Source organism: Anomaloglossus baeobatrachus, chromosome 5 (assembly GCF_048569485.1).
Source record: "Anomaloglossus baeobatrachus isolate aAnoBae1 chromosome 5, aAnoBae1.hap1, whole genome shotgun sequence".
In the NCBI taxonomy this organism is placed as follows: domain Eukaryota; kingdom Metazoa; phylum Chordata; class Amphibia; order Anura; family Aromobatidae; genus Anomaloglossus; species Anomaloglossus baeobatrachus.
Genome location: NC_134357.1, coordinates 554,800,688 through 554,821,351, shown reverse-complemented (window position 1 = coordinate 554,821,351; position 20,664 = coordinate 554,800,688). Strand labels below are relative to the sequence as shown.

At 47.3% G+C, this 20,664-nt stretch overlaps 1 protein-coding gene across 1 annotated transcript in view; it reads left to right on the top strand.

The window, feature by feature from the left end:
* LOC142312987 (uncharacterized) overlaps window positions 1–1,814 on the top strand; it is a 159,560-nt gene extending 157,746 nt beyond the window's left edge. Inside the window, 1 exon segment of the mRNA XM_075351976.1 lies at window positions 969–1,814. Within this exon segment, the coding sequence (XP_075208091.1) occupies window positions 969–1,814 (846 nt within the window).
* The last annotated feature ends 18,850 nt before the right edge of the window (window positions 1,815–20,664 follow it).

Genomic DNA, 20,664 nt, shown 5'->3' with positions numbered 1-20,664 from the left:
AGAAGCAGACGTCGCTGGAGCAGATCCCAAAGGAGACGTGACACAACATTTGCAGAAGCCTAAATGTGACAGAACGGCAGAAAAGCAGAGCAGGAGAAAGTCCCGTAAATAGTTCATTATATATTTTCAGTGGACAACACTGAAGATCTGACACTTTGATACAATGTAGAGTAGTCAGTGTACAGCTTGTATAACAGAGTAAATATGGTGTGTTGTATAAACTCAACACACAGCCATTACAGTCAAAACTGCTGCCAACAAAAGTGAGTACACCCCTAAGTGAAATGGCCACATTGTGCTGAAAATGATAATATTTTGTGTGGTCACCATTATTTTCAAGTACTGCCTTAATTTTCTTGGTCATGGAGTTCACTGGAACATCACAGAAGCTGCTGGATCCTCTTCCATGATGACATCATAGAGCTGGTAGATGTTAGAGACCTTCCACCTTCCACCATAGACCGTGAGCTGTCATTGTCTTAGTGAATAATTCTATTTTACTACATAACTTGCTGTTTCTATGGACATTTTAAGTAGAAATGTTAAAAAATATTAATATTAATTTTAAGCATTTTTATGAAAAAATAACAGATTTTATTCTTAGCAGATGACTATACTATGACATCAGAGGGAGAACTGACATCTTCAATTTATAAATCCACTGACCTTGAGATCACACAGGATACAATTAAAGCGAATGCCATTATTCCAGATATACCACCATCCATTCACAGCAAAGATCTATCATCTGAACCTGTGAAACGGGTCCTGTCTTCTGAATCATTACAGATTTCTAAGAGAAATAAAAGAGGCACTAGAAAACTAACTGCTCTTAAAGGAAAGAAGCCAATTTCACGATCAAAAAATGGAAATAGTTTGCCCCTCAAAACATCATTTGTTAAACATAAAAAAATAATAAAAAGGAGAAGAGATTTTCTTGTTCCAAATGTAAGAAATATTTTAATCAGAAATCAAACCTTGTAAAACATCAGAGAACTCACACAGGGAAGAAGCCGTATTCATGTTCAGAATGTGGGAAATGTTTTTACCAGAAATCACATCTTGTTATACATCAAAGTACTCATACAGGGGAGAAGCCATTTTCATGTTCAGAATTTGGGAAACGCTTTGCATATAAATCACATTTTGTTATACACCAAAGAACTCACACAGGGGAGAAGCCGTTTTCATGTTCAGAATGTGGGAAATATTTTAACACCAAATCAAATCTTATTAGACATCAAAGATTTCACACAGGAGAGAAGCCATGTTCATGTTCAGAATGTGGGAAATGTTTTAGCCAGAAATCAGATCTTATAAAACATGAGAGAATTCATACTGGGGAGAAACCATATTCATGTTCAGAATGTGAAAAATGTTATACTCTGAAATCAAATCTTGTTGCACACTTAAGAACTCACACCGGAATTAAGCCTTTTTTATGTGTAGAATGTGGAAAATGTTTTGCACATAGATCATCTCTTCTTTATCACCAAAAAACTCACACAGGGTAGAAGCCTTTTTCATATTCAGAATGTTAGAAATGTTTTAACCAGAAATCACATCTTGTTACATATCAAAGTACTCATACAGGGGAGAAGCCATTTTCATGTTCAGAATGTGAAAAGTGCTTTGTATATAAATCACATTTTGTTATACACCAAAGAAGTCACGCAGGAGAGAAGCCATTTTCATGTTCAGAATGTGAGAAATATTTTAGCCAGAAATCAGATCTTATAAAACACGAGAGAATTCATACTTGGGAAAAACCATATTCATGTTCAGAATGTGAACAATATTATACTCTGAAATAAAATCTTGTTGTATATTTAAGAACTCACACAGGAGAGAAGCCTTTTTTTATGTGTAGAATGTGGTAAATGTATTGCACATAGATCAACTCTTCTTTATCACCAAAGAACTCACACAGGGTAGAAGCCTTTTTCATGTTTAGAATGTGGGAAATGTTGTAAACAGAACTGGAACCTTCTTAAACATAAAGAATCCCCCACAGGGAAAAGCCATTATCAAACCTAGAATGTGAAAAATAAATAACAACAAAATCATATTTTCTTGACCATCAATAATAACTCACACGAGGAGAAATATATTTTATTGACAGATTGTACAAAAATCACATAATAGACAGTCGTATAATTAAATGAGCAAGGGAAATTACTTTGGAACGTGCAATATTTTTTGGACTATAAGACGCACTTTTAACAAGAAAATCCCCTTACTAATAAGTGAGTGCCTCTTATAGTCTGGAGGCAGCTTCCTGTGATGGAGGAGAATGATGAGACAGTGTCTTTCCCGATCACTGAGAGAACTACTCTCTCCTCCTGCTCCACACTGATCGATGTAATCGATGCAGAGCAGGCGAGGAAGCTGCCGGTACCCGCACAGAGGCTGCACGTCCTGAGAGAGCAGCTGAAGAACCTACCACCGCACGAGCTCCAGGACTTTTCAGGTCATAGAGTCAATCACATACCCTGTAAGGAACTTCAAAATGGGGCGATGTGTACACAGTGTGTGTATATAAATGTATATGTAGCAGAGCTGTATGTAAATGTGCTTATGTAGCAGAGCTAGTGTCTGTATACTGTCCATGCCTCAGTGTTGTGTGTAAATATGTGCTCTGCAGAGTGCTCATTAATGTTTTACTATTAAGGGCTTGCTCACACTGGCGTCTTATCCAGAGGAGTCCAATGCCAACAAATCTCACACTACACTCGGACCAATGTTTGTCAATGTTGTAGGTCAGATCTGTGAATTTATCATTTTCTGTGTAGTGTACTTGTTGTTGTTATTAAGTTTACACGTTTCTTCATTTGTGGAGTCTGTTGGAAGTTCTCTTCCTTTTAGCTGGAACTCTTCACGTGAAGGACAGTTTGGTCTCCTCAGCTGTCGGCCTTTTGGAGTTCCTCTTCTGAGGCGAGCAGGATGGCGGTGGTCCCACCTCACACGGTTATTCCTTGTTGGGCTGATATGGGAGGTGATGCAGCATTACAATGTCTTCTGAGGAGGTGATAGAGGAATCTGTTGGCGCTGTGGGTGGGGGAGGGGTAGAAAAATGTTTGGTTCTGGTTATTAAAAATTGTTGTAAAAAAAAAACGGCTGTGAAAAATGAGGTTATATTATATGAGAAAGAATGACTATGGACCATAGACTATTCTGATGGTGAGTGTCAGATGTTACATTGGCATTTTTTTCATCAAATAAAATATGTTTTAAAAAAAAAAAGTCTTCTCTGCCCATTGTTTTCTATTATCTTCACAAGTCTTCAAGAAATATTGTGTAGAGCAACGTCATGAGCAGAAACTGAAACACAGTCCACCAGCCTGAATGAAGGAATTAAGAAGAGATATAGGCAAATTATGTGATAATATACAACTTTTATTTCCAACATATAATAAAATATAAACAGTGATTCCTGATAGGAAGCGACCACCATAAATATTCACAGTATACAAATAAATGTCCCAAACCATCCAATCACTAAGGCCCCTTTCAGATTGAGTTTTGCCATACGTCCACAGGTCCCGTCGGAGCATCCGCCCCTCCGGACCGCCCCTCCCCCACTCTGCTAAGCGTGCTCCGGACGCATGCGCCCGACATGGCCATTCACTGCTATGGAGCGCACTGCGTTAGCGTGTGCTCTGTTTTGTGATGTAGATGGTCTACGTTCGGGTGTCCGTCTGCAGAAACGTATATTTGCACAAAATGGCACAAAACAGAGCACACGCTAACGCAGTGCGCTCCATAGCAGTGAATGGCCCTGTGGGGCGCATGCGTCCGGAGCACGCTTAGCAGAGTGGGGGAGGGGCGGTCCGGATGGATGCTCCGACGGGACCTGTGGACGTATGGCAAAACGCAATCTGAAAGGGGCCTAAAGAGAAACTACTAGAAACAATAGTGAAGGAACAATAAATGATACTCAACCTGTCCGCTCAATATATCACACGTATACAATGTAAATAGTAGGTATTGTTGTTGAGGAGAGCCATAAGATGAAATACTTAATTAACCTCTGGACATAGAGCACTGTGAGAAGTGTGTTCAATTAAATCAATTCCATATACATAAGCCAGTCAGTCTTCAGAGGAACCCAATATGGCCCCCGATGACATCACAGACCCTACCATCAGCATGGATCCACCAGATGACGTCCCTCCCATCACCATCACCATGGATTCATCCAATGACGTCATAGACCCGCCTACGATGACGCCCACCAATCAGCTCATGGACTAACACACTGTTCAACCCACTGACCAATGGACACATCCAAGTATGCTCACTGTAGAGCTGACCATGCCCCTTTCCTAGGTTATATAAAGGCATGCTCTTGAATAAATCAGGCAGTTCTAAGCCACCTCTGACCGAGGAAAGTAGAATATCCGACTTTGTGTCTGATATTTTTCAAGCATGCACTCGATCCACACCAATTAGTCCAGGCAGTAGGCAAAAGTGATCTCTGGTTAAGCGTTCACCCTAACATTAAAATGTTGCACACGGTTCACACTCGGCATCATTAGGGGGTTACTCACTCGCTTTGCTGGTCTCCAAGGTAGCACACAGGAGCACAGTTGTATATAAAAAAAAACGTCCAGGTTCCTTTATTCACACCTCATAAAGCATGCCACAGGTATAGGAAACAAACAGCAGTTCAGTGCAGGAAAGCAACATTCACATTTCCAAATTTGGCACTTCAGGGTCAGACCAGTATCAAGGCTTTTCACAAGAGGTTCCCACTGACCCCCAGTCAGCTGTAGCGAACCCTCACTCTCTCTGGGGGCGTTTCCTTTAGAGAGGCTTCAATACCTCTGTTGGCAGATAAGCAGCCTCTCCACACTGGCTGTGTGGCGCCCCTGACATGGTCAGGCAACACTGAGTACTGCACCCATGCTGGGTCAGTACAAACAGGTAATCCCAAAGGCTGAGTGGGGTGTGTACACACAGGCATACTTTAACCAGGTCATGCACACACATTAGGGGGACCCCTGGGCAGACCCAGGAGGGGGTGTGGCCCCTAGATCTCAGTGTGGTGTTGTAGTGAAGCTGGGAGCAGTTAGTGCAGTGGCAGTCAGAGGAGTAGGAGTGGAGCAGCCGAGTCTGAAGTGTGGACGCTGAGGAGCGGAGCACTGGTCAGACCCTGCACGTGCAGTGGCTGCTGGCGGGGAAGAGCATTACAACACAGTTGCTCTGAAAGATGCCCAAATAGAGAGAGAAGTACGGAGTCGAGTATAAGAACTCCTGGTGATGAAAACAATCACGGGGAACAGGTCCCTAGAGCCAGATATCCATTTAATGGTCTGCTAAATCCTGCAGGTGGGGTGAACCAGAGGTTGCACACCAACCAACAAAGAACCCGAGCATCAGCAGCAACGAGGGGGCCCATAAGGAAGATAGAGCCTGGAGCCATCTTGTCCTTGGTCCACGCTGCCAGCAGACGGGTCAAAAAGGGAGAAAAGGCAGCTGCGACTTCCCTGGATGAATCCCACGGTACTTAAATGTCAGGGGTTGTCCGAAACAAACAGAAGTGCTAGGAAGGAGAGTCAGCAGTCACCCCTACCTCAGCCTAACGGATACCTGGTTCCCTCTAGTCCATCACAGTGTCGCCCGGGTTGCCTCACTCTACCAGAAACTGTGAGTAAACAGCTTGAAAGACATCCCTGCCTGAGACTATGTTATTTCTGCGACCTGTGGCTCCAGACACCTACACCCGAGCCCCTGGGGCCAGCCTCACTCTCGGGAGGTCGCACCATCTAACTGCAGATACCTTCAGCCCCAGACGTTCGTTAAACTGCAGTGGCGGTCCCGCATCACCCTGACCGCAAAACCGAGAGTGGCGTCACGACACCAAAAGTAAGCAATCTGACATACCTGATGCCAGAGGTATCCCCAAGAGCCGTCCCCGTGGCGTCCCGGAGGCAACCGCTGCGGTGGGCAACTCATCTGCTTCTGAGACACGCTCTGACTCTATGTGCCAAACAAGCTAATTAACACATGTGTCAGACACACCCATAGGCAGGGGTATGTGGATGGCCAGTCCCACCCATCTCTTAGCCATCCGTAATCCTGGCCCATTTAAAACTATAGAAAATGTCTGTGGCACTACAAGTACCAGCATGGAGTTCCAGAATCACACTACTTCTGTGGTACATACCGACCATTCACAATCAGGTCGGTCACCTTGTCACAGTATAGATAATAAATATTTCACTATATGTGTGAGGAAGATAGTACAAGTATGAGGAATATAGTGTAGATAGCAGCTAAATGGTAAGGTTGCAGTGAAAAAGTATCTGGTGTTAGAAAGTGAACTGCACCCTAGCAGCAATCCACATGTTTACAGTAAAAAATAAATAAAATCTTTATTTTTATATACAGTGCTAGTCAAAAGTATTGGCACCCCTGCAATTCTGTCAGATAATACTCAGTTTCTTCCTGAAAATGATTGCAATCACAAATTCTTTGGTGTTATTATCTTCATTTAATTTGTTTTCAATGAAAAAAAAAAAATATATGTCAAAAAGCCAAATTGGATATAATTTCCCACCAAACATAAAAAAGGGGGTGGACAAAAGTATTGGCATCGTTTGAAAAATCATGTGATGCTTCTCTAATTTGTGTAATTAACAGCACCTGTAACTTACCTGTGGCACCTAACAGGTGTTGGCAATAACTAAATCACACTTGCAGCCAGTTGACATGGATTAAAGTTGACTCAACCTCTGTCCTGTGTCCTTGTGTGTACCACATTGAGCATGGAGAAAAGAAAGAAGACCAAAGAACTGTCTGAGGACTTGAGAATCCAAATTGTGAGGAAGCATGAGCAATCTCAAGGCTACAAGTCCATCTCCAAAGACCTGAAAGTTCCTGTGTCTACGGTGCGCAGTGTCATCAAGAAGTTTAAAGCCCATGGCACTGTGGCTAACCTCCCAAGATGTGGAAGGAAAAGAAAAATTGACAAGAGATTTCAACGCAAGATTGTGCGGATGGTGGATAAAGAACCTCGACTAACATCCAAACAAGTTCAAGCTGCCCTGCAGTCCGAGGGTACAACAGTGTCAACCCGTACTATCTGTCGGTGTCTGAATGAAAAAGGACTGTATTGTAGGATACCCAGGAAAACCCCACTTCTTACCCCGAGACAGAAAAAAGCCAAGCTGGAGTTTGCCAAAACTTACCTGAGAAAGCCTAAAACGTTTTGGAAGAATGTTCTTTGGTCAGATGAGACAAAAGTAGAGCTTTTGGGGAAAATCCATCAACATAGAGTTTACAGGAAAAAAAAGAGGCATTCAGAGAAAAGAACACGGTCCCTACAGTCAAACATGGCAGAGGTTCCCTGATGTTTTGGGGTTGCTTTGCTGCCTCTGGCACTGGACTGCTTGACCGTGTGCATGGCATTATGAAGTCTAAAGACTGCCAACAAATTTTTCAGCATAATGTAGGGCCCAGTGTGAGAAAGCTGGGTCTCCCTCAGAGGTCATGGGTCTTCCAGCAGGACAATGACCCAAAGCACACTTCAAAAAGCACTAGAAAATGGTTTAAGAGAAAGCACTGGAGACTACTAAAGTGGCCAGCAATGAGTCCAGACCTGAATCCCATAGAACACCTGTGGAGAGATCTCAAAATCGCAGTTTAGAGAAGGCACCCTTCAAATCTCAGGGACCTGGAGCAGTTTGCCAAAGAAGAATGGTCTAAAATTCCTGCAGAGCATTGTAAGAAACTCATTGATGGTTACCGGAAGCGGTTGTTCGCAGTTATTTTGGCTAAAGGTTGTGCAACCAAGTATTAGGCGGGCTTTGCACACTACGACATCGCAGGTGCGATGTCGGTGGGGTCAAATTGAAAGTGACGCACATCCGGCATCGCATGCGACATCGTACTGTGTAAAGCCTAGATGATACGATTAACGAGCGCAAAATCGTCGTAATCGTATCATCGGTGCAGCATCGGCGTAATCCATAATTACGCTGACGCGACGGTCCGATGTTGTTCCTCGTTCCTGCGGCAGCACACATCGCTGTGTGTGAAGCCGCAGGAGCGAGGAACATCTCCTGACGGCGTCACTGCAGCTTCCGTAGGATATGCGGAAGGAAGGAGGTGGGCGGGATGTTTACATCCTGCTCATCTCCGCCCCTCCGCTGCTATTGGCCGCCTGCCGTGTGACGTCGCTATGACGCCGCACGACCCGCCCCCTTAGGAAGGAGGCGGGTCGCCGGCCAGAGCGACGGTCGCAGGGCGGGTGGGTGCATGTGAAGCTGGCGTAGCGATAATTTTCGCTATGCCAGCTATCACATGATATCGCACCTGCGACGGGGGCGGGGACTATCGCGTGCGACATCGCAGCATTGGCTTGCGATGTCGCAACGTGCAAAGCCAGCCTTAGGCGGGCTTTGCACGTTGCAACATCGGTAACAATGTGTTACCGATGCTGCAGCGATAGTCCCGCCCCCGTCGCACGTTCGATATATAGTGAAAGCTGCCGTAGCGATTATTATCGCTACGGCAGCTTTACACACACATACCTGCCGTGCGACGTCCCTCTGGCCGGCGACCCGCCTCCTTCCTTAGGGGGCGGGTCGTGCGGCGTCACAGTGACGTCACACGGCAGGCAGCCAATTGAAGCGGAGGGGCGGAGATGAGCAGGATGTAAACATCCCGCCCACCTCCGTCCTTCTCATTGCAGCCGGCGGCAGGTAAGTTGAAGTTCCTCGCTCCTGCGGCTTCACACACAGCGATGTGTGCTGCCGCAGGAGCGAGGAACAACATCGCACCTGTCGCTGCACCGGCATTATGGAAATGTCGGAGGCTGCAGCGATGATACGATAACGACGCTTTTGCGCTCGTTCATCGTATCATCTAGGATTTACACACTACGACATCGCAAGTGACGCCGGATGTGCGTCACTTTCGATTTGACCCCACCGACATCGCACCTGCGATGTCGTAGTGTGCAAAGCCGCCCTTAGGCTAAGGGTGCCAATACTTTTGTCTTGCCCATTTTTGGAGTTTTGTATGAAATGATCAATGATTAGATTTTTGTTTCATTCTCTTCTGTGTTTTTTCATTGCAAAATAAATGAAGATAATAATACCAAAGAATTTGTGATTGCAATCATTTTCAAGAAGAAACTGAGTATTATCTGACAGAATTGCAGGGGTGCCAATACTTTTGGCCAGCACTGTAGGCTAATATATTCCGCAGCGCTTTACATACATCTGTAACGCCCCAGCAGCGGTCGAACCGCTCGGATCCGGACGTCGCAACTCGTGGCTCGAGGGTCTCCGGACCCGGGGGCTAATGCCTGCTTTACACGAGACGATCTATCGTGCGATAGATCATCGGGGTCACAGTTTTTGTGACGCAAATCCGGCATCGCTTGCGACGTCAGCCTGTGTGACACCTCTTAGCGATGCAGTATCGCTCACAAATCGTGAGTCGTCTACTCATCACTAGGTTTCATAAAATTGTTTATGAAACATGGCGCCGGTTGTTCATCGTTCCCGTGACAGCACACGTCGCTCCGTGTGACACCACGGGAGCGATGAACATCGCTTACCTGCGTCCTGTGGCTCCCGCCGGCTATGTGGAAGGAAGGAGGTGGGCGGGATGTTTACATCCCACTCATCTCCGCCCCTCCACCTTTATTGGCCGGCCGCCATGTGACGTCGCTCTGACACCGAACATCCCTCCCACTTCAGGAAGTGGATGTTCGCCACCCTCAGCAACGTCGCACGGGAGGTAAGTGCGTGTGACAGGGGGTTTACGACATTGTGCACCACGGGCAATCAATTGCCCGTGACGCATAAACGACGTGGGCGGTTACGATCGCTCGTGATCGTGCACGATAGATTGTAATGTGTAAAGCCTGCATTAGAGTCACACCCGAATAAGGAAGGGGGGTATTTACAGGGAAGAAATAGTTTGTGACGCCACCCGTGGTGTACGGTAATTGTGAGTACCACGGCTGCCATTGTGAGTACCCAGGGTGATGGAGTGGGGCAGCAATATGATGTTACCACGGGTAGGGGAAGGCCCCGGGGCTCTGGATAGTGGTATGGGGTGCAGAGGGGAGCGCAGGTTCACTGGTTGCAGGGGTTAATCTGGTACTCACTCAGCAGTAAAGCAAACGCTGACAACAGGGTAAACCAAGTCTCTGGGTGCCGCTGCCCTCTGGAGGGAGCTCGTCCGGGTCCCGTCCCCTGCAGCACTGCCTGGTGGTCCGTGACCTGCCTCCTGGCACAGTAGTTTTAAAGTGTCCTTTGTGGCTCGTCAGCCTGTGGCTAAGAAGAAGCCGGACTACCTGGAGGAAACCCACGCAAACACGGGGAGAACATATAAACTTCTTGCAGATATTGTCCTTGGTGGGATTTGAACCCAGGACCCCAGCGCTGCAAGACTGCAGTGCTAACCACTAAGCCACTGTGTATAATAAGAAGTAATGGGCTATTTAATGTAAAAGGGTCAGATGTATAATTATCGTGTTTCCCCAAAAATAAACCCTAGCAGGAAGTTTCAGCCTTTGTGGCTAAGGCTTAAATATAAGCCCTATAATGAAAATAAGCCCTAGTCGCAGTTCAATAATGAAGTGTCCATGCAGCTAAAAAAGTTAAAGAATACTGCAGGACACTTCATTATAGACAGCGGACACTCCCAAAAGACATAAGACCCCACAATCATACTCACCAGATACCAATCGGGAGGACCTGCGGTGGAAAGCATACCCACACACATCAGATCGCACACGTGTGCCGCACCAGCAGCCAGCACTGCTCGGATCCGGGGCCTACGGTACGGCTCGAGGAATGCCCCGGACCCGGGGGTCGCGCGGACACTCCGAATAAAAGGGGGACGTATTTGTACGGGGTTGATTGTAGAATGTCTGTGACGCCACCCACGGTGTGTGGTGAAGTGGGACACCACCGCTGCTGTTGTGGGATACCCGGGCGAGGTGTAATGGCAGCCGGATGTTAACCCCTCTGTGGGTAGGGATGGTTGCCCCGGAGCCCAGTGTCTCTGTGCAGGGTATGGCAATGGCAGGGGCTTGGATGCCCAGATGCACCAGGGAATAGTTGGTTACTCACAATTCAATCAATCCCACGAGTCTTTTGGTAAACCAAGGTGCTTGTGGTCGGCCGCCGCGGCCGGTTGTACTCTGGTCCCCCACCCGGGCTGGTGGTCACTGTCCTTTCCTCTGCACTGTTTTTGTGTGTTGTGGACTGCCTGGTCTGGAACTCAGTAGTCCGCTCCTGGCTGGTTGTGGGCCTAAGGAGCAGGTGCCCGCTGACGCTGACCCATGGGATCTATTGGCCCTGGCGATTGCCCTATCCCTCTCGGTGGGTGGTTGTCTGCTTTAGGGACTTTGTTGGGACAAGACCTGTAATCCTGCCCTCAATCGGTAAATTAGCTAGGCCGCTGGTTTCGGTCTTGGCTTCAGGATCCGAGTACCCCCTCTGTGCACGGTTTCCGGTCAAGGGTCTCCGGTGTTGGTACCGGCGGGCTCCAACCCTGCTCCGGTCCTCCTCGGATCTACCGAGCCGTCTTCCCGTCTCCTGCTGACGGAGACCACCGTCTGCCACCTAGCCAGAGTACCAGGGCTCCGACACTGGCACTGTTCAACTTGAGCTTCTCCTCCTGCTGGGGCTACACCTAGCCCCCAGCCTCCACTCCTCTCAACTTGAACTCCAGACTTAATCTCTCTGTTTTCCCGCCCCGAGCTGTCTAGACCCCTAGGTGGGCGCTCTCTAAACGCCTGGTCCCACCCACTGGGGTGCCTGTTTTGCCCTAAGGGGGGGGCGACTAGGGTTTCAGGTCAGCTGTGTATTACCTAGGTGAGGGAAGGTGTTATGCGGGGGCCTATGCATTACTACCTGGTTTTGCCAGGGCGTCACACACGCACGCATCAGATCACGCACACCCACACATATCAGATCGCACACACTCACCACATCCAGTAATACTGATTGCTTCTGGCCGGCAGGGGAACCAGGGATGCAGTGCAGTGGAGCGCAAGGACATGTGGTGACATACAGTGCCTACAAGAAGTATTCAACCCCCTGCAGATTTAGCAGGTTTACACATTCGGAATTAACTTGGCATTGTGACATTTGGACTGTAGATCAGCCTGGAAGTGTGAAATGCACTGCAGCAAAAAAGAATGTTATTTCTTTTTTTTTTTTTTTTAAATTGTGAAAAGTTTATTCAGAGGGTCATTTATTATTCAACCCCTCAAACCACAAGAATTCTGTTTGGTTCCCCTAAAGTATTAAGAAGTATTTCAGGCACAAAGAACAATGAGCTTCACAGGTATGGATTAATTATCTCTTTTTCCAGCCTTTTCTGACTAATTAAGACCCTCCCCAAACTTGTGAACAGCACTCATACTTGGTCAACATGGGAAAGACAAAGGAGCATTCCAAGGCCATCAGAGACAAGATCGTGGAGGGTCACAAGGCTGGCAAGGGGTACAAAACCCTTTCCAAGGAGTTGGGCCTACCTGTCTCCACTGTTGGGAGCATCATCCGGAAGTAGAAGGCTTATGGAACTACTGTTAGCCTTCCACGGCCTGGACAGCCTTTGAAAGTTGCCACCCGTGCCGAGGCCAGGCTTGTCCGAAGAGTCAAGGCTAACCCAAGGACAACAAGGAAGGAGCTCCGGGAAGATCTCATGGCAGTGGGGACATTGGTTTCAGTCAATACCATAAGTAACGTACTCCACCGCAATGGTCTCCGTTCCAGACGAGCCCGTAAGGTACCTTTACTTTCAAAGCATCATGTCAAGGCTCGTCTACAGTTTGCTCATGATCACTTGGAGGACTCTGAGACAGACTGGTTCAAGGTTCTCTGGTCTGATGAGACCAAGATCGAGATCTTTGGTGCCAACCACACACGTGACGTTTGGAGACTGGATGGCACTGCATACGACCCCAAGAATACCATCCCTACAGTCAAGCATGGTGGTGGCAGCATTATGCTGTGGGGCTGTTTCTCAGCCAAGGGGCCTGGCCATCTGGTCCGCATCCATGGGAAGATGGATAGCACGGCCTACCTGGAGATTTTGGCCAAGAACCTCCGCTCCTCCATCAAGGATCTTAAGATGGGTTGTCATTTCATCTTCCAACAAGACAACGACCCAAAGCACACAGCCAAGAAAACCAAGGCCTGGTTCAAGAGGGAAAAAATCAAGGTGTTGCAGTGGCCTAGTCAGTCTCCTGACCTTAACCCAATTGAAAACTTGTGGAAGGAGCTCAAGATTAAAGTCCACATGAGACACCCAAAGAACCTAGATAACTTGGAGAAGATCTGCATGGAGGAGTGGGCCAAGATAACTCCAGAGACCTTTGCCAGCCTGATCAGGTCTTATAAAAGACGATTATTAGCTGTAATTGCAAACAAGGGTTATTCCACAAAATATTAAACCTAGGGGTTGAATAATAATTGACCCACACTTTTATGTTGAAAATTTATTAAAATTTAACTGAGCAACATAACATTCTTTTTTGCTGCAGTGCATTTCACACTTCCAGGCTGATCTACAGTCCAAATGTCACAATGCCAAGTTAATTCCGAATGTGTAAACCTGCTAAATCTGCAGGGGGTTGAATACTACTTGTAGGCACTGTATTTCTAAGCATGCTGGTGGTGGTCAGGCTGGTAGTTTTCTGGCCCCTACTGACCCCAGTTATGTTTAAAATACAACCCAAATTCGTTGAGTCAACCTTACTTTCTCTGAACCCTCTATTAAGAGAATATTTGAGTTTTGTGGTGTTTACCACCTGAAGGTGCAGAGTCTGGAATTGGAAGGATAGATTGGTGTAAATGCCATAAATGTGTTGAAGTAACAACCAATATAGAATGTGTACACTGCTCTGATTTGGATAATGCAGACCCGTGCCTAGAGAATTTACACTTCTTGACATAGGATGATTTCTTTTCAAATTTTTGCAAGAGAAGAAATACTCAATGTAGTTGTTGGAATAGTAGACAAAGTGCTGGCAACATCCCTGCGAGACGCAGTGTGGGCAGAATAACTATTACCAATGCATCAATCAATTTATATCAATACACTGACTTTCATTTGATTTGACTTTCATTGATAGTATAATAATGTTGATAGGTTCTTTTTTTCAGGGATTGATGTTTGGAACAAGTCACACGTAACCTGTCCCGACATACATGATAAGCCGGCGTCACACGGGACAATTTATCGCCCCCGTCGTTTGTGCGTCACGGGCAATTAGTTGCCCGTGGTGCACAAAGTCGTTTAAAACCCCTGTCACACGTACTTACCTGCCGGACGACCTCGCTGTGGGCGGCGAACATCCACTTCCTAAAGTGGGAGGGACATTCGGCATCACAGCGACGTCACACAGTGGCTGGCCAATAGAAGCGGAGGGGCGGAGATGAGAGGGACGTAAACATCCCGCCCACCTCCTTCCTGTCGCATTGCCGGCGGGACGCAGGTAAGCTGTGTTCATCGTTCCCGGGGTGTCACACGGAGCGATGTGTGCTGCCCCAGGAACAATGAACAACCGAGGCATAGAAGAAGAAACGACTTTTTGAAAATGAGCGACGTGTCAAGAACAACGATAAGGTGAGTATTTTTGCTCGTTCACCGTTGCTCGTACATGTCACACGCTACGATATATCAAACGATGCCGGATGTGCGTCACTTACGACGTGACCCCGTCGACATATTGCCCGATATATCGTACCGTGTGACGCCGGCTTTACCCAAACCCCGGGAAATGTGAATCAGAGTCTGGCTGCACAATTGTGGATAGTTATTTCTTTCACATACAGTCAGGGCCAGAAATATTTGGACAGTGACAAGTTTTGTTATTTTAGCTGTTTACAAAAACATGTTCAGAAATACAATTATATATATAATATGGGCTGAAAGTGCACACTCCCAGCTGCAATATGAGAGTTTTCACATCCAAATCGGAGAAAGGGTTTAGGAATCATAGCTGTAATACATAGCCTCCTCTTTTTCAAGGGACCAAAAGTAATTGGACAAGGGACTCTAAGGGCTGCAATTAACTCTGAAGGCGTCTCCCTCGTTAACCTGTAATCAATGAAGTAGTTAAAAGGTCTGGGGTTTATTACAGGTGTGTGGTTTTGCATTTGGAAGCTGTTGCTGTGACCAGACAACATGCGGTCTAAGGAACTCTCAATTGAGGTGAAGCAGAACATCCTGAGGCTGAAAAAAAAAAAAAATCCATCAGAGAGATAGCAGACATGCTTGGAGTAGCAAAATCAACAGTCGGGTACATTCTGAGAAAAAAGGAATTGACTGGTGAGCTTGGGAACTCAAAAAGGCCTGGGCGTCCACGGATGACAACAGTGGTGGATGATCGCCGCATACTTTCTTTGGTGAAGAAGAACCCGTTCACAACATCAACTGAAGTCTAGAACACTCTCAGTGAAGTAGGTGTATCTGTCTCTAAGTCAACAGTAAAGAGAAAACTCCATGAAAGTAAATACAAAGGGTTCACATCTAGATGCAAACCATTCATCAATTCCAAAAATAGACAGGCCAGAGTTACATTTGCTGAAAAACACCTCATGAAGCCAGCTCAGTTCTGGAAAAGTATTCTATGGACAGATGAGACAAAGATCAACCTGTACCAGAATGATGGGAAGAAAAAAGTTTGGAGAAGAAAGGGAACGGCACATGATCCAAGGCACACCACATCCTCTGTAAAACATGGTGGAGGCAACATGATGGCATGGGCATGCATGGCTTTCAATGGCACTGGGTCACTTGTGTTTATTGATGACATAACAGCAGACAAGAGTAGCCGGATGAATTCTGAAGTGTACCGGGATATACTTTCAGCCCAGATTCAGCCAAATGCCGCAAAGTTGATCGGACGGCGCTTCATAGTACAGATGGACAATGACCCCAAGCATACAGCCAAAGCTACCCAGGAGTTTATGAGTGCTAAAAAATGGAACATTCTGCAATGGCCAAGTCAATCACCAGATCTTAACCCAATTGAGCATGCATTTCACTTGCTCAAATCCAGACTTAAGACGGAAAGACCCACAAACAAGCAAGACCTGAAGGCTGCGGCTGTAAAGGCCTGGTAAAGCATTAAGAAGGAGGAAACCCAGCGTTTGGTGATGTCCATGGGTTCCAGACTTAAGGCAGTGATTGCCTCCAAAGGATTCGCAACAAAATATTGAAAATAAAAATATTTTGTTTGGGTTTGGTTTATTTGTCCAATTACTTTTGACCTCCTAAAATGTGGAGTGTTTGTAAAGAAATGTGTACAATTCCTACAATTTCTATCAGATATTTTTGTTCAAACCTTCAAATTAAACATTACAATCTGCACTTGAATTCTGTTGTAGAGGTTTCATTTCAAATCCAATGTGGTGGCATGCAGAGCCCAACTCGCAAAAATTGTGTCACTGTCCAAATATTTCTGGACCTAACTGTATATGCTCCACTGTCTCTGAGAAAAAAAAAATAGAGTTTGAAGAATTGAGCCTTTGACCACAGGGGGGACACGAGTAGTTCTGTGCTGCCCTGGCTGGTTTCTACATGCCTCTCTTTTTGGCTGACAGATCCCAAACTGGGAGACCTGAAAGTCTGGAGAGAGGCGGTAAGATATATGGGGACCGCAACAGACTAATCTCCTCTATCCCTATGATCCCTCTTCATCTATACGAACTATGGTTATGTACCGCCCCGCGCTTGACTGCTGCCGAGCCGCTCGGATCCGGGCTCGTGTGTCGGTGGCTCGAGCGTCTCCGGACCGGGGTTCACGTCGCTCTTTAAAGGGGCCTGGCGTGTCGAGTGGGGTGTTTGGATTAGATTTAGCGTTCGTGACGCGCACCCATGGGTTGTGGTGAATGTAGCACCACCGCTGCCGGTTACTGTGCACTCCGGGGAAGATGTTGGGGGTCAGCTTGGGATGTTGATCCCTCCGTGGGCAGGGGATTGTGGCCCCGGGACCCGGTTGATGTGGTGCAGTGTGGGTGAACGGCCCACGGGCCCAGTAGTACTCACTCGGACAAACACATAGGAGTCTCTGGTAAACCAAACGGTGGATAGTCGGTGCCCGCAGCCGGTCGCTTCGGTCCCCAAACGGTCGGTGGTGTCCGTCTTCTCCTGCACCTTTTTGTAGATTTTGGACAACCGCGCTTCAGCGAAGGAAGTCCCGCTCCCCGGCGTGTACGTCGGGAGAGCCCTTTGCCCGCAGGCGCTGGCCCGTTGGATCTCTTGGCCTTTGGCGGTGGCCGTTATCCGGAATCGGTGGGCTGTTGCCTTCTTTAGGGACTTTGGGTGGGAAAGGACCTCAAGTCCAGACCTCAATCAGTTAATTAACGGGGTCCGATAGATTCGGGACCGCGTTTCAGGGTCTGAGTACCCCCACTGTGCTCCGGTTTCCAGCTAGTTCCCCTGTTCGGTACTGGCGGGCCACTACCCTGTCCCGGCTACCTACGGTTCCACCAGGACTGTCTTCCTGGTTCCTGTAGACGGCCACCACCGTCTGCCTCCTGGTCACAGTGCCCGGGCTCCTACCCACGGCACAGACAGATTTTACTCCTCACAACTCCTTCTCGCTACTACTCCTCTCCTCCTCCAGAACTAATCTGCTTTCAAACTGTTTTTCCTGCCTCTGGGCATGCGAACTCCTGGGGGGGGGTCGTGGCCAACCACCAGGCTCCGCCCCCATGGTGTGGACATCAAACCCAGAGGGAGGTAACCAGGGTTTATTAGGTTGGCTGCTGACACCTTATTTGGGGATGGGTGTAGTGCATGGGGCTATCTGTGACTACTTGGCTAGTCCAGGGCATCACAGTAAAGGGCCTTTATACGCTACGATATCGTTAATGTTTTATCGTCGGGGTCACGTTGTTAGTGACGCACATCTGTCGTCATTAACGATATCGCAGCGTGTGACACTTACCAGCGACCTTAAGCGACCTCAAATAGGGTGAAAATCGTTCACCATGGAGAGGTCGTCCCAAAACCAAAAATCGGTAATGGTTGATTATCGATGTGGTTCGTCGCTCCTGCGGCAGCACACATCGCTATGTGTGACACCGCAGGAGCGAGGAACGTCTCCTTACCTGCCGCCGGCCGCAATGCGGAAGGAAGAAGGTGGGCGGGATGTTTACGTCCCGCTCATCTCCGCCCCTCCGCTTTGATTGGCTGGCCGCTTAGTGACGTTGTGGTGATGTCGCTGTGATGCCGAACGTCCCTCCCCCTTGATGGAGGGATTGTTCGGCAGTCACAGCGACGACGACGACCAGGTAAGTGCGTGTGACGCTGCCGTAGCGATAATGTTCGCTGCGGCAGCAATCACACGATATCGCATGTGCGATGGGGGCGGGTGCTTACACGCTCAATATCGCTAGCAATTGCTAGCAATATCGTAGTGTGTAAAGCCCGCTTTACTATTAAACATCTCCATGTTCTAGAGAAGAACTTCCCTGGCTGCAAATGTGCATCCAAGCTCTGTGTCATTGGGGCCGTGGTTCAGGCAGCATGATTATTGTTAGGCTCACCTGCTGAGGTGGATTCTCCATGCTGAAGGTCCAGTTGGGCACAGTGGTTACGGGCATCGGTGCAGCAGACAGGTGAGGCATGCAGGAAAAGAGAATTACAGTGGAACCTCGCTTAACGAGTAACCCACTTAACGAGAATTTCGCTTAACAAGCAACGCTTTCTGTAAATTTGAAACCCGGTTTACGAGAAAGCTTTGCTGTACGAGCAAAATCCTCACCGCACACACTTCCGGTTCCGTGCATCTACCGTGCTCTAACCCGCTCGTGCAGTCCACACAAACACACACAAGCACGCACAAACACACACAAAAACACACGCATGCACATACAGTATTATGCTCACCTTACCTTCCGTTCCACCGCTGGCCTCATGGTTCTTGTAGTCCGCCGGCTCATTGCGACGTCCTCGCCGTGAACTACAAGACCCAGGAGGCCGGCGAAGGAACGGAAGGTAAGGTGAGCATAATATGTGTACCTTCAGTTCCATCGCCGGCCTCCTGGGTCCTGTAGTTCGCCGGTCCACTCCAGGCTGTGTATCGGCATTCAGCAACCATAGCAACGAAGCAGGAAGTTCCGCTGTCAGACGCTACTCAAAGGCAGTACGCTGCCAATCAGAGGCAAGCGTCTCCTGCCTTTGACGTCAGCGCTTTGGGTGCGGAAGTTCCTCCCTCGTCGTTATGGTAACCCGATACACAGCCCATACCGGAGAACAGCAAGTCCCAGGAGACCAGCGATGGAACGGAAGATAACAGAAGGTGAGCATAATATGTGCGTGTGCGTGCATGCTTGTGTGTGTGTTTGTGTGTATTTGTGTGTGTTTGTGTGTGTTTGTGCATGTTTGTACGTGTTTGTACGTGTGTGGAATGACACAATAGGGGACATGAATGGGACATTTAACAAGTTGTGGAAGGAATTGTCTGCATTCCAATGATTTCCTATGGGAAATCATGCTTTGCTGAACGGATTGTTCTCGTTAACCAAGGTTCCACTGTATACATAATTAACTCATACCTGTATCAATTCAGAGGTCAAAGCCGAGAAGTGTTCTATTATCCCGAAACCTCTCCGCCATCCTGACACATTTCACCCCATCCTAGACCAATTACAGTGGGGGATCATCAGAGGAATTTTTTAGGAAGTAGACCCATTGTTTGTCACCTGTAAAATACATACAAGAATATTTTTCAGTCCATATGGAACTAAGGCAGTGGTTAACACAGTACTATATTAAAAGTAAATTACCACTCACAACAAAAAATAATGTGTCACTATACTTTCAAAGTGAACAGCCAATAGAAAGGCTTAAGAGGATCAGCAAAGGGAGCTCAAAAAATGGACCAGTAAATGGAAGACTCTGAAGGCCTAGAATAATGAAACAAACCATTTGTATAGGCATTCAAAAATGAGCCAAAAAATAGCAATAACATATACCCGTAAGAGAATATAAATACATATACCTCAGCAAATAAAGGCTTCACACGACCAATAGAAAGGATTCCAAAATTGGACCTGCAAGAGGAGATTCTAGTAACTTAGATAGAATATAGATCATTTGTGTGTATATATATATATATATATATATATATATATATATATATATATATTTTAACATTCAAAATGAGCCAAAATATATATAGGATGTATTCATAATAAAAAGTATATATACCTCAGGAATAAATATTCTCACGCCGAGTTGTCTCTATTTACTGGATTGTGGGGGCACACTAAGGCGGGCTTTGCACGTTGCGACATCGCAAGCCGATGCTGCGATGTCGCACGCGATAGTCCGCGCCCCCGTCGCAGGTACGATATCGTGTGATAGCTGGCGTAGCGAAAATTATCGCTACGCCAGCTTCACATGCACTCACCTGCCCTGCGACCGTCGCTCTGGCCAGCGACCCGCCTCCTTCCTAAGGGGGCGGGTTGTGCGGCGTCATAGCGACGTCACACGGCAGGCGGCCAATAGCGGCGGAGGGGCGGAGATGAGCAGGATGTAAACATCCCGCCCACCTCCGTCCTTTCGCATAGCCACCGGCGGCAGGTAAGGAGATGTTCCTCGCTCCTACGGCTTCATACACAGCGATGTATGCTGCCTGCTGGAACGAGGAACTGCATCGTACCTGTCGCG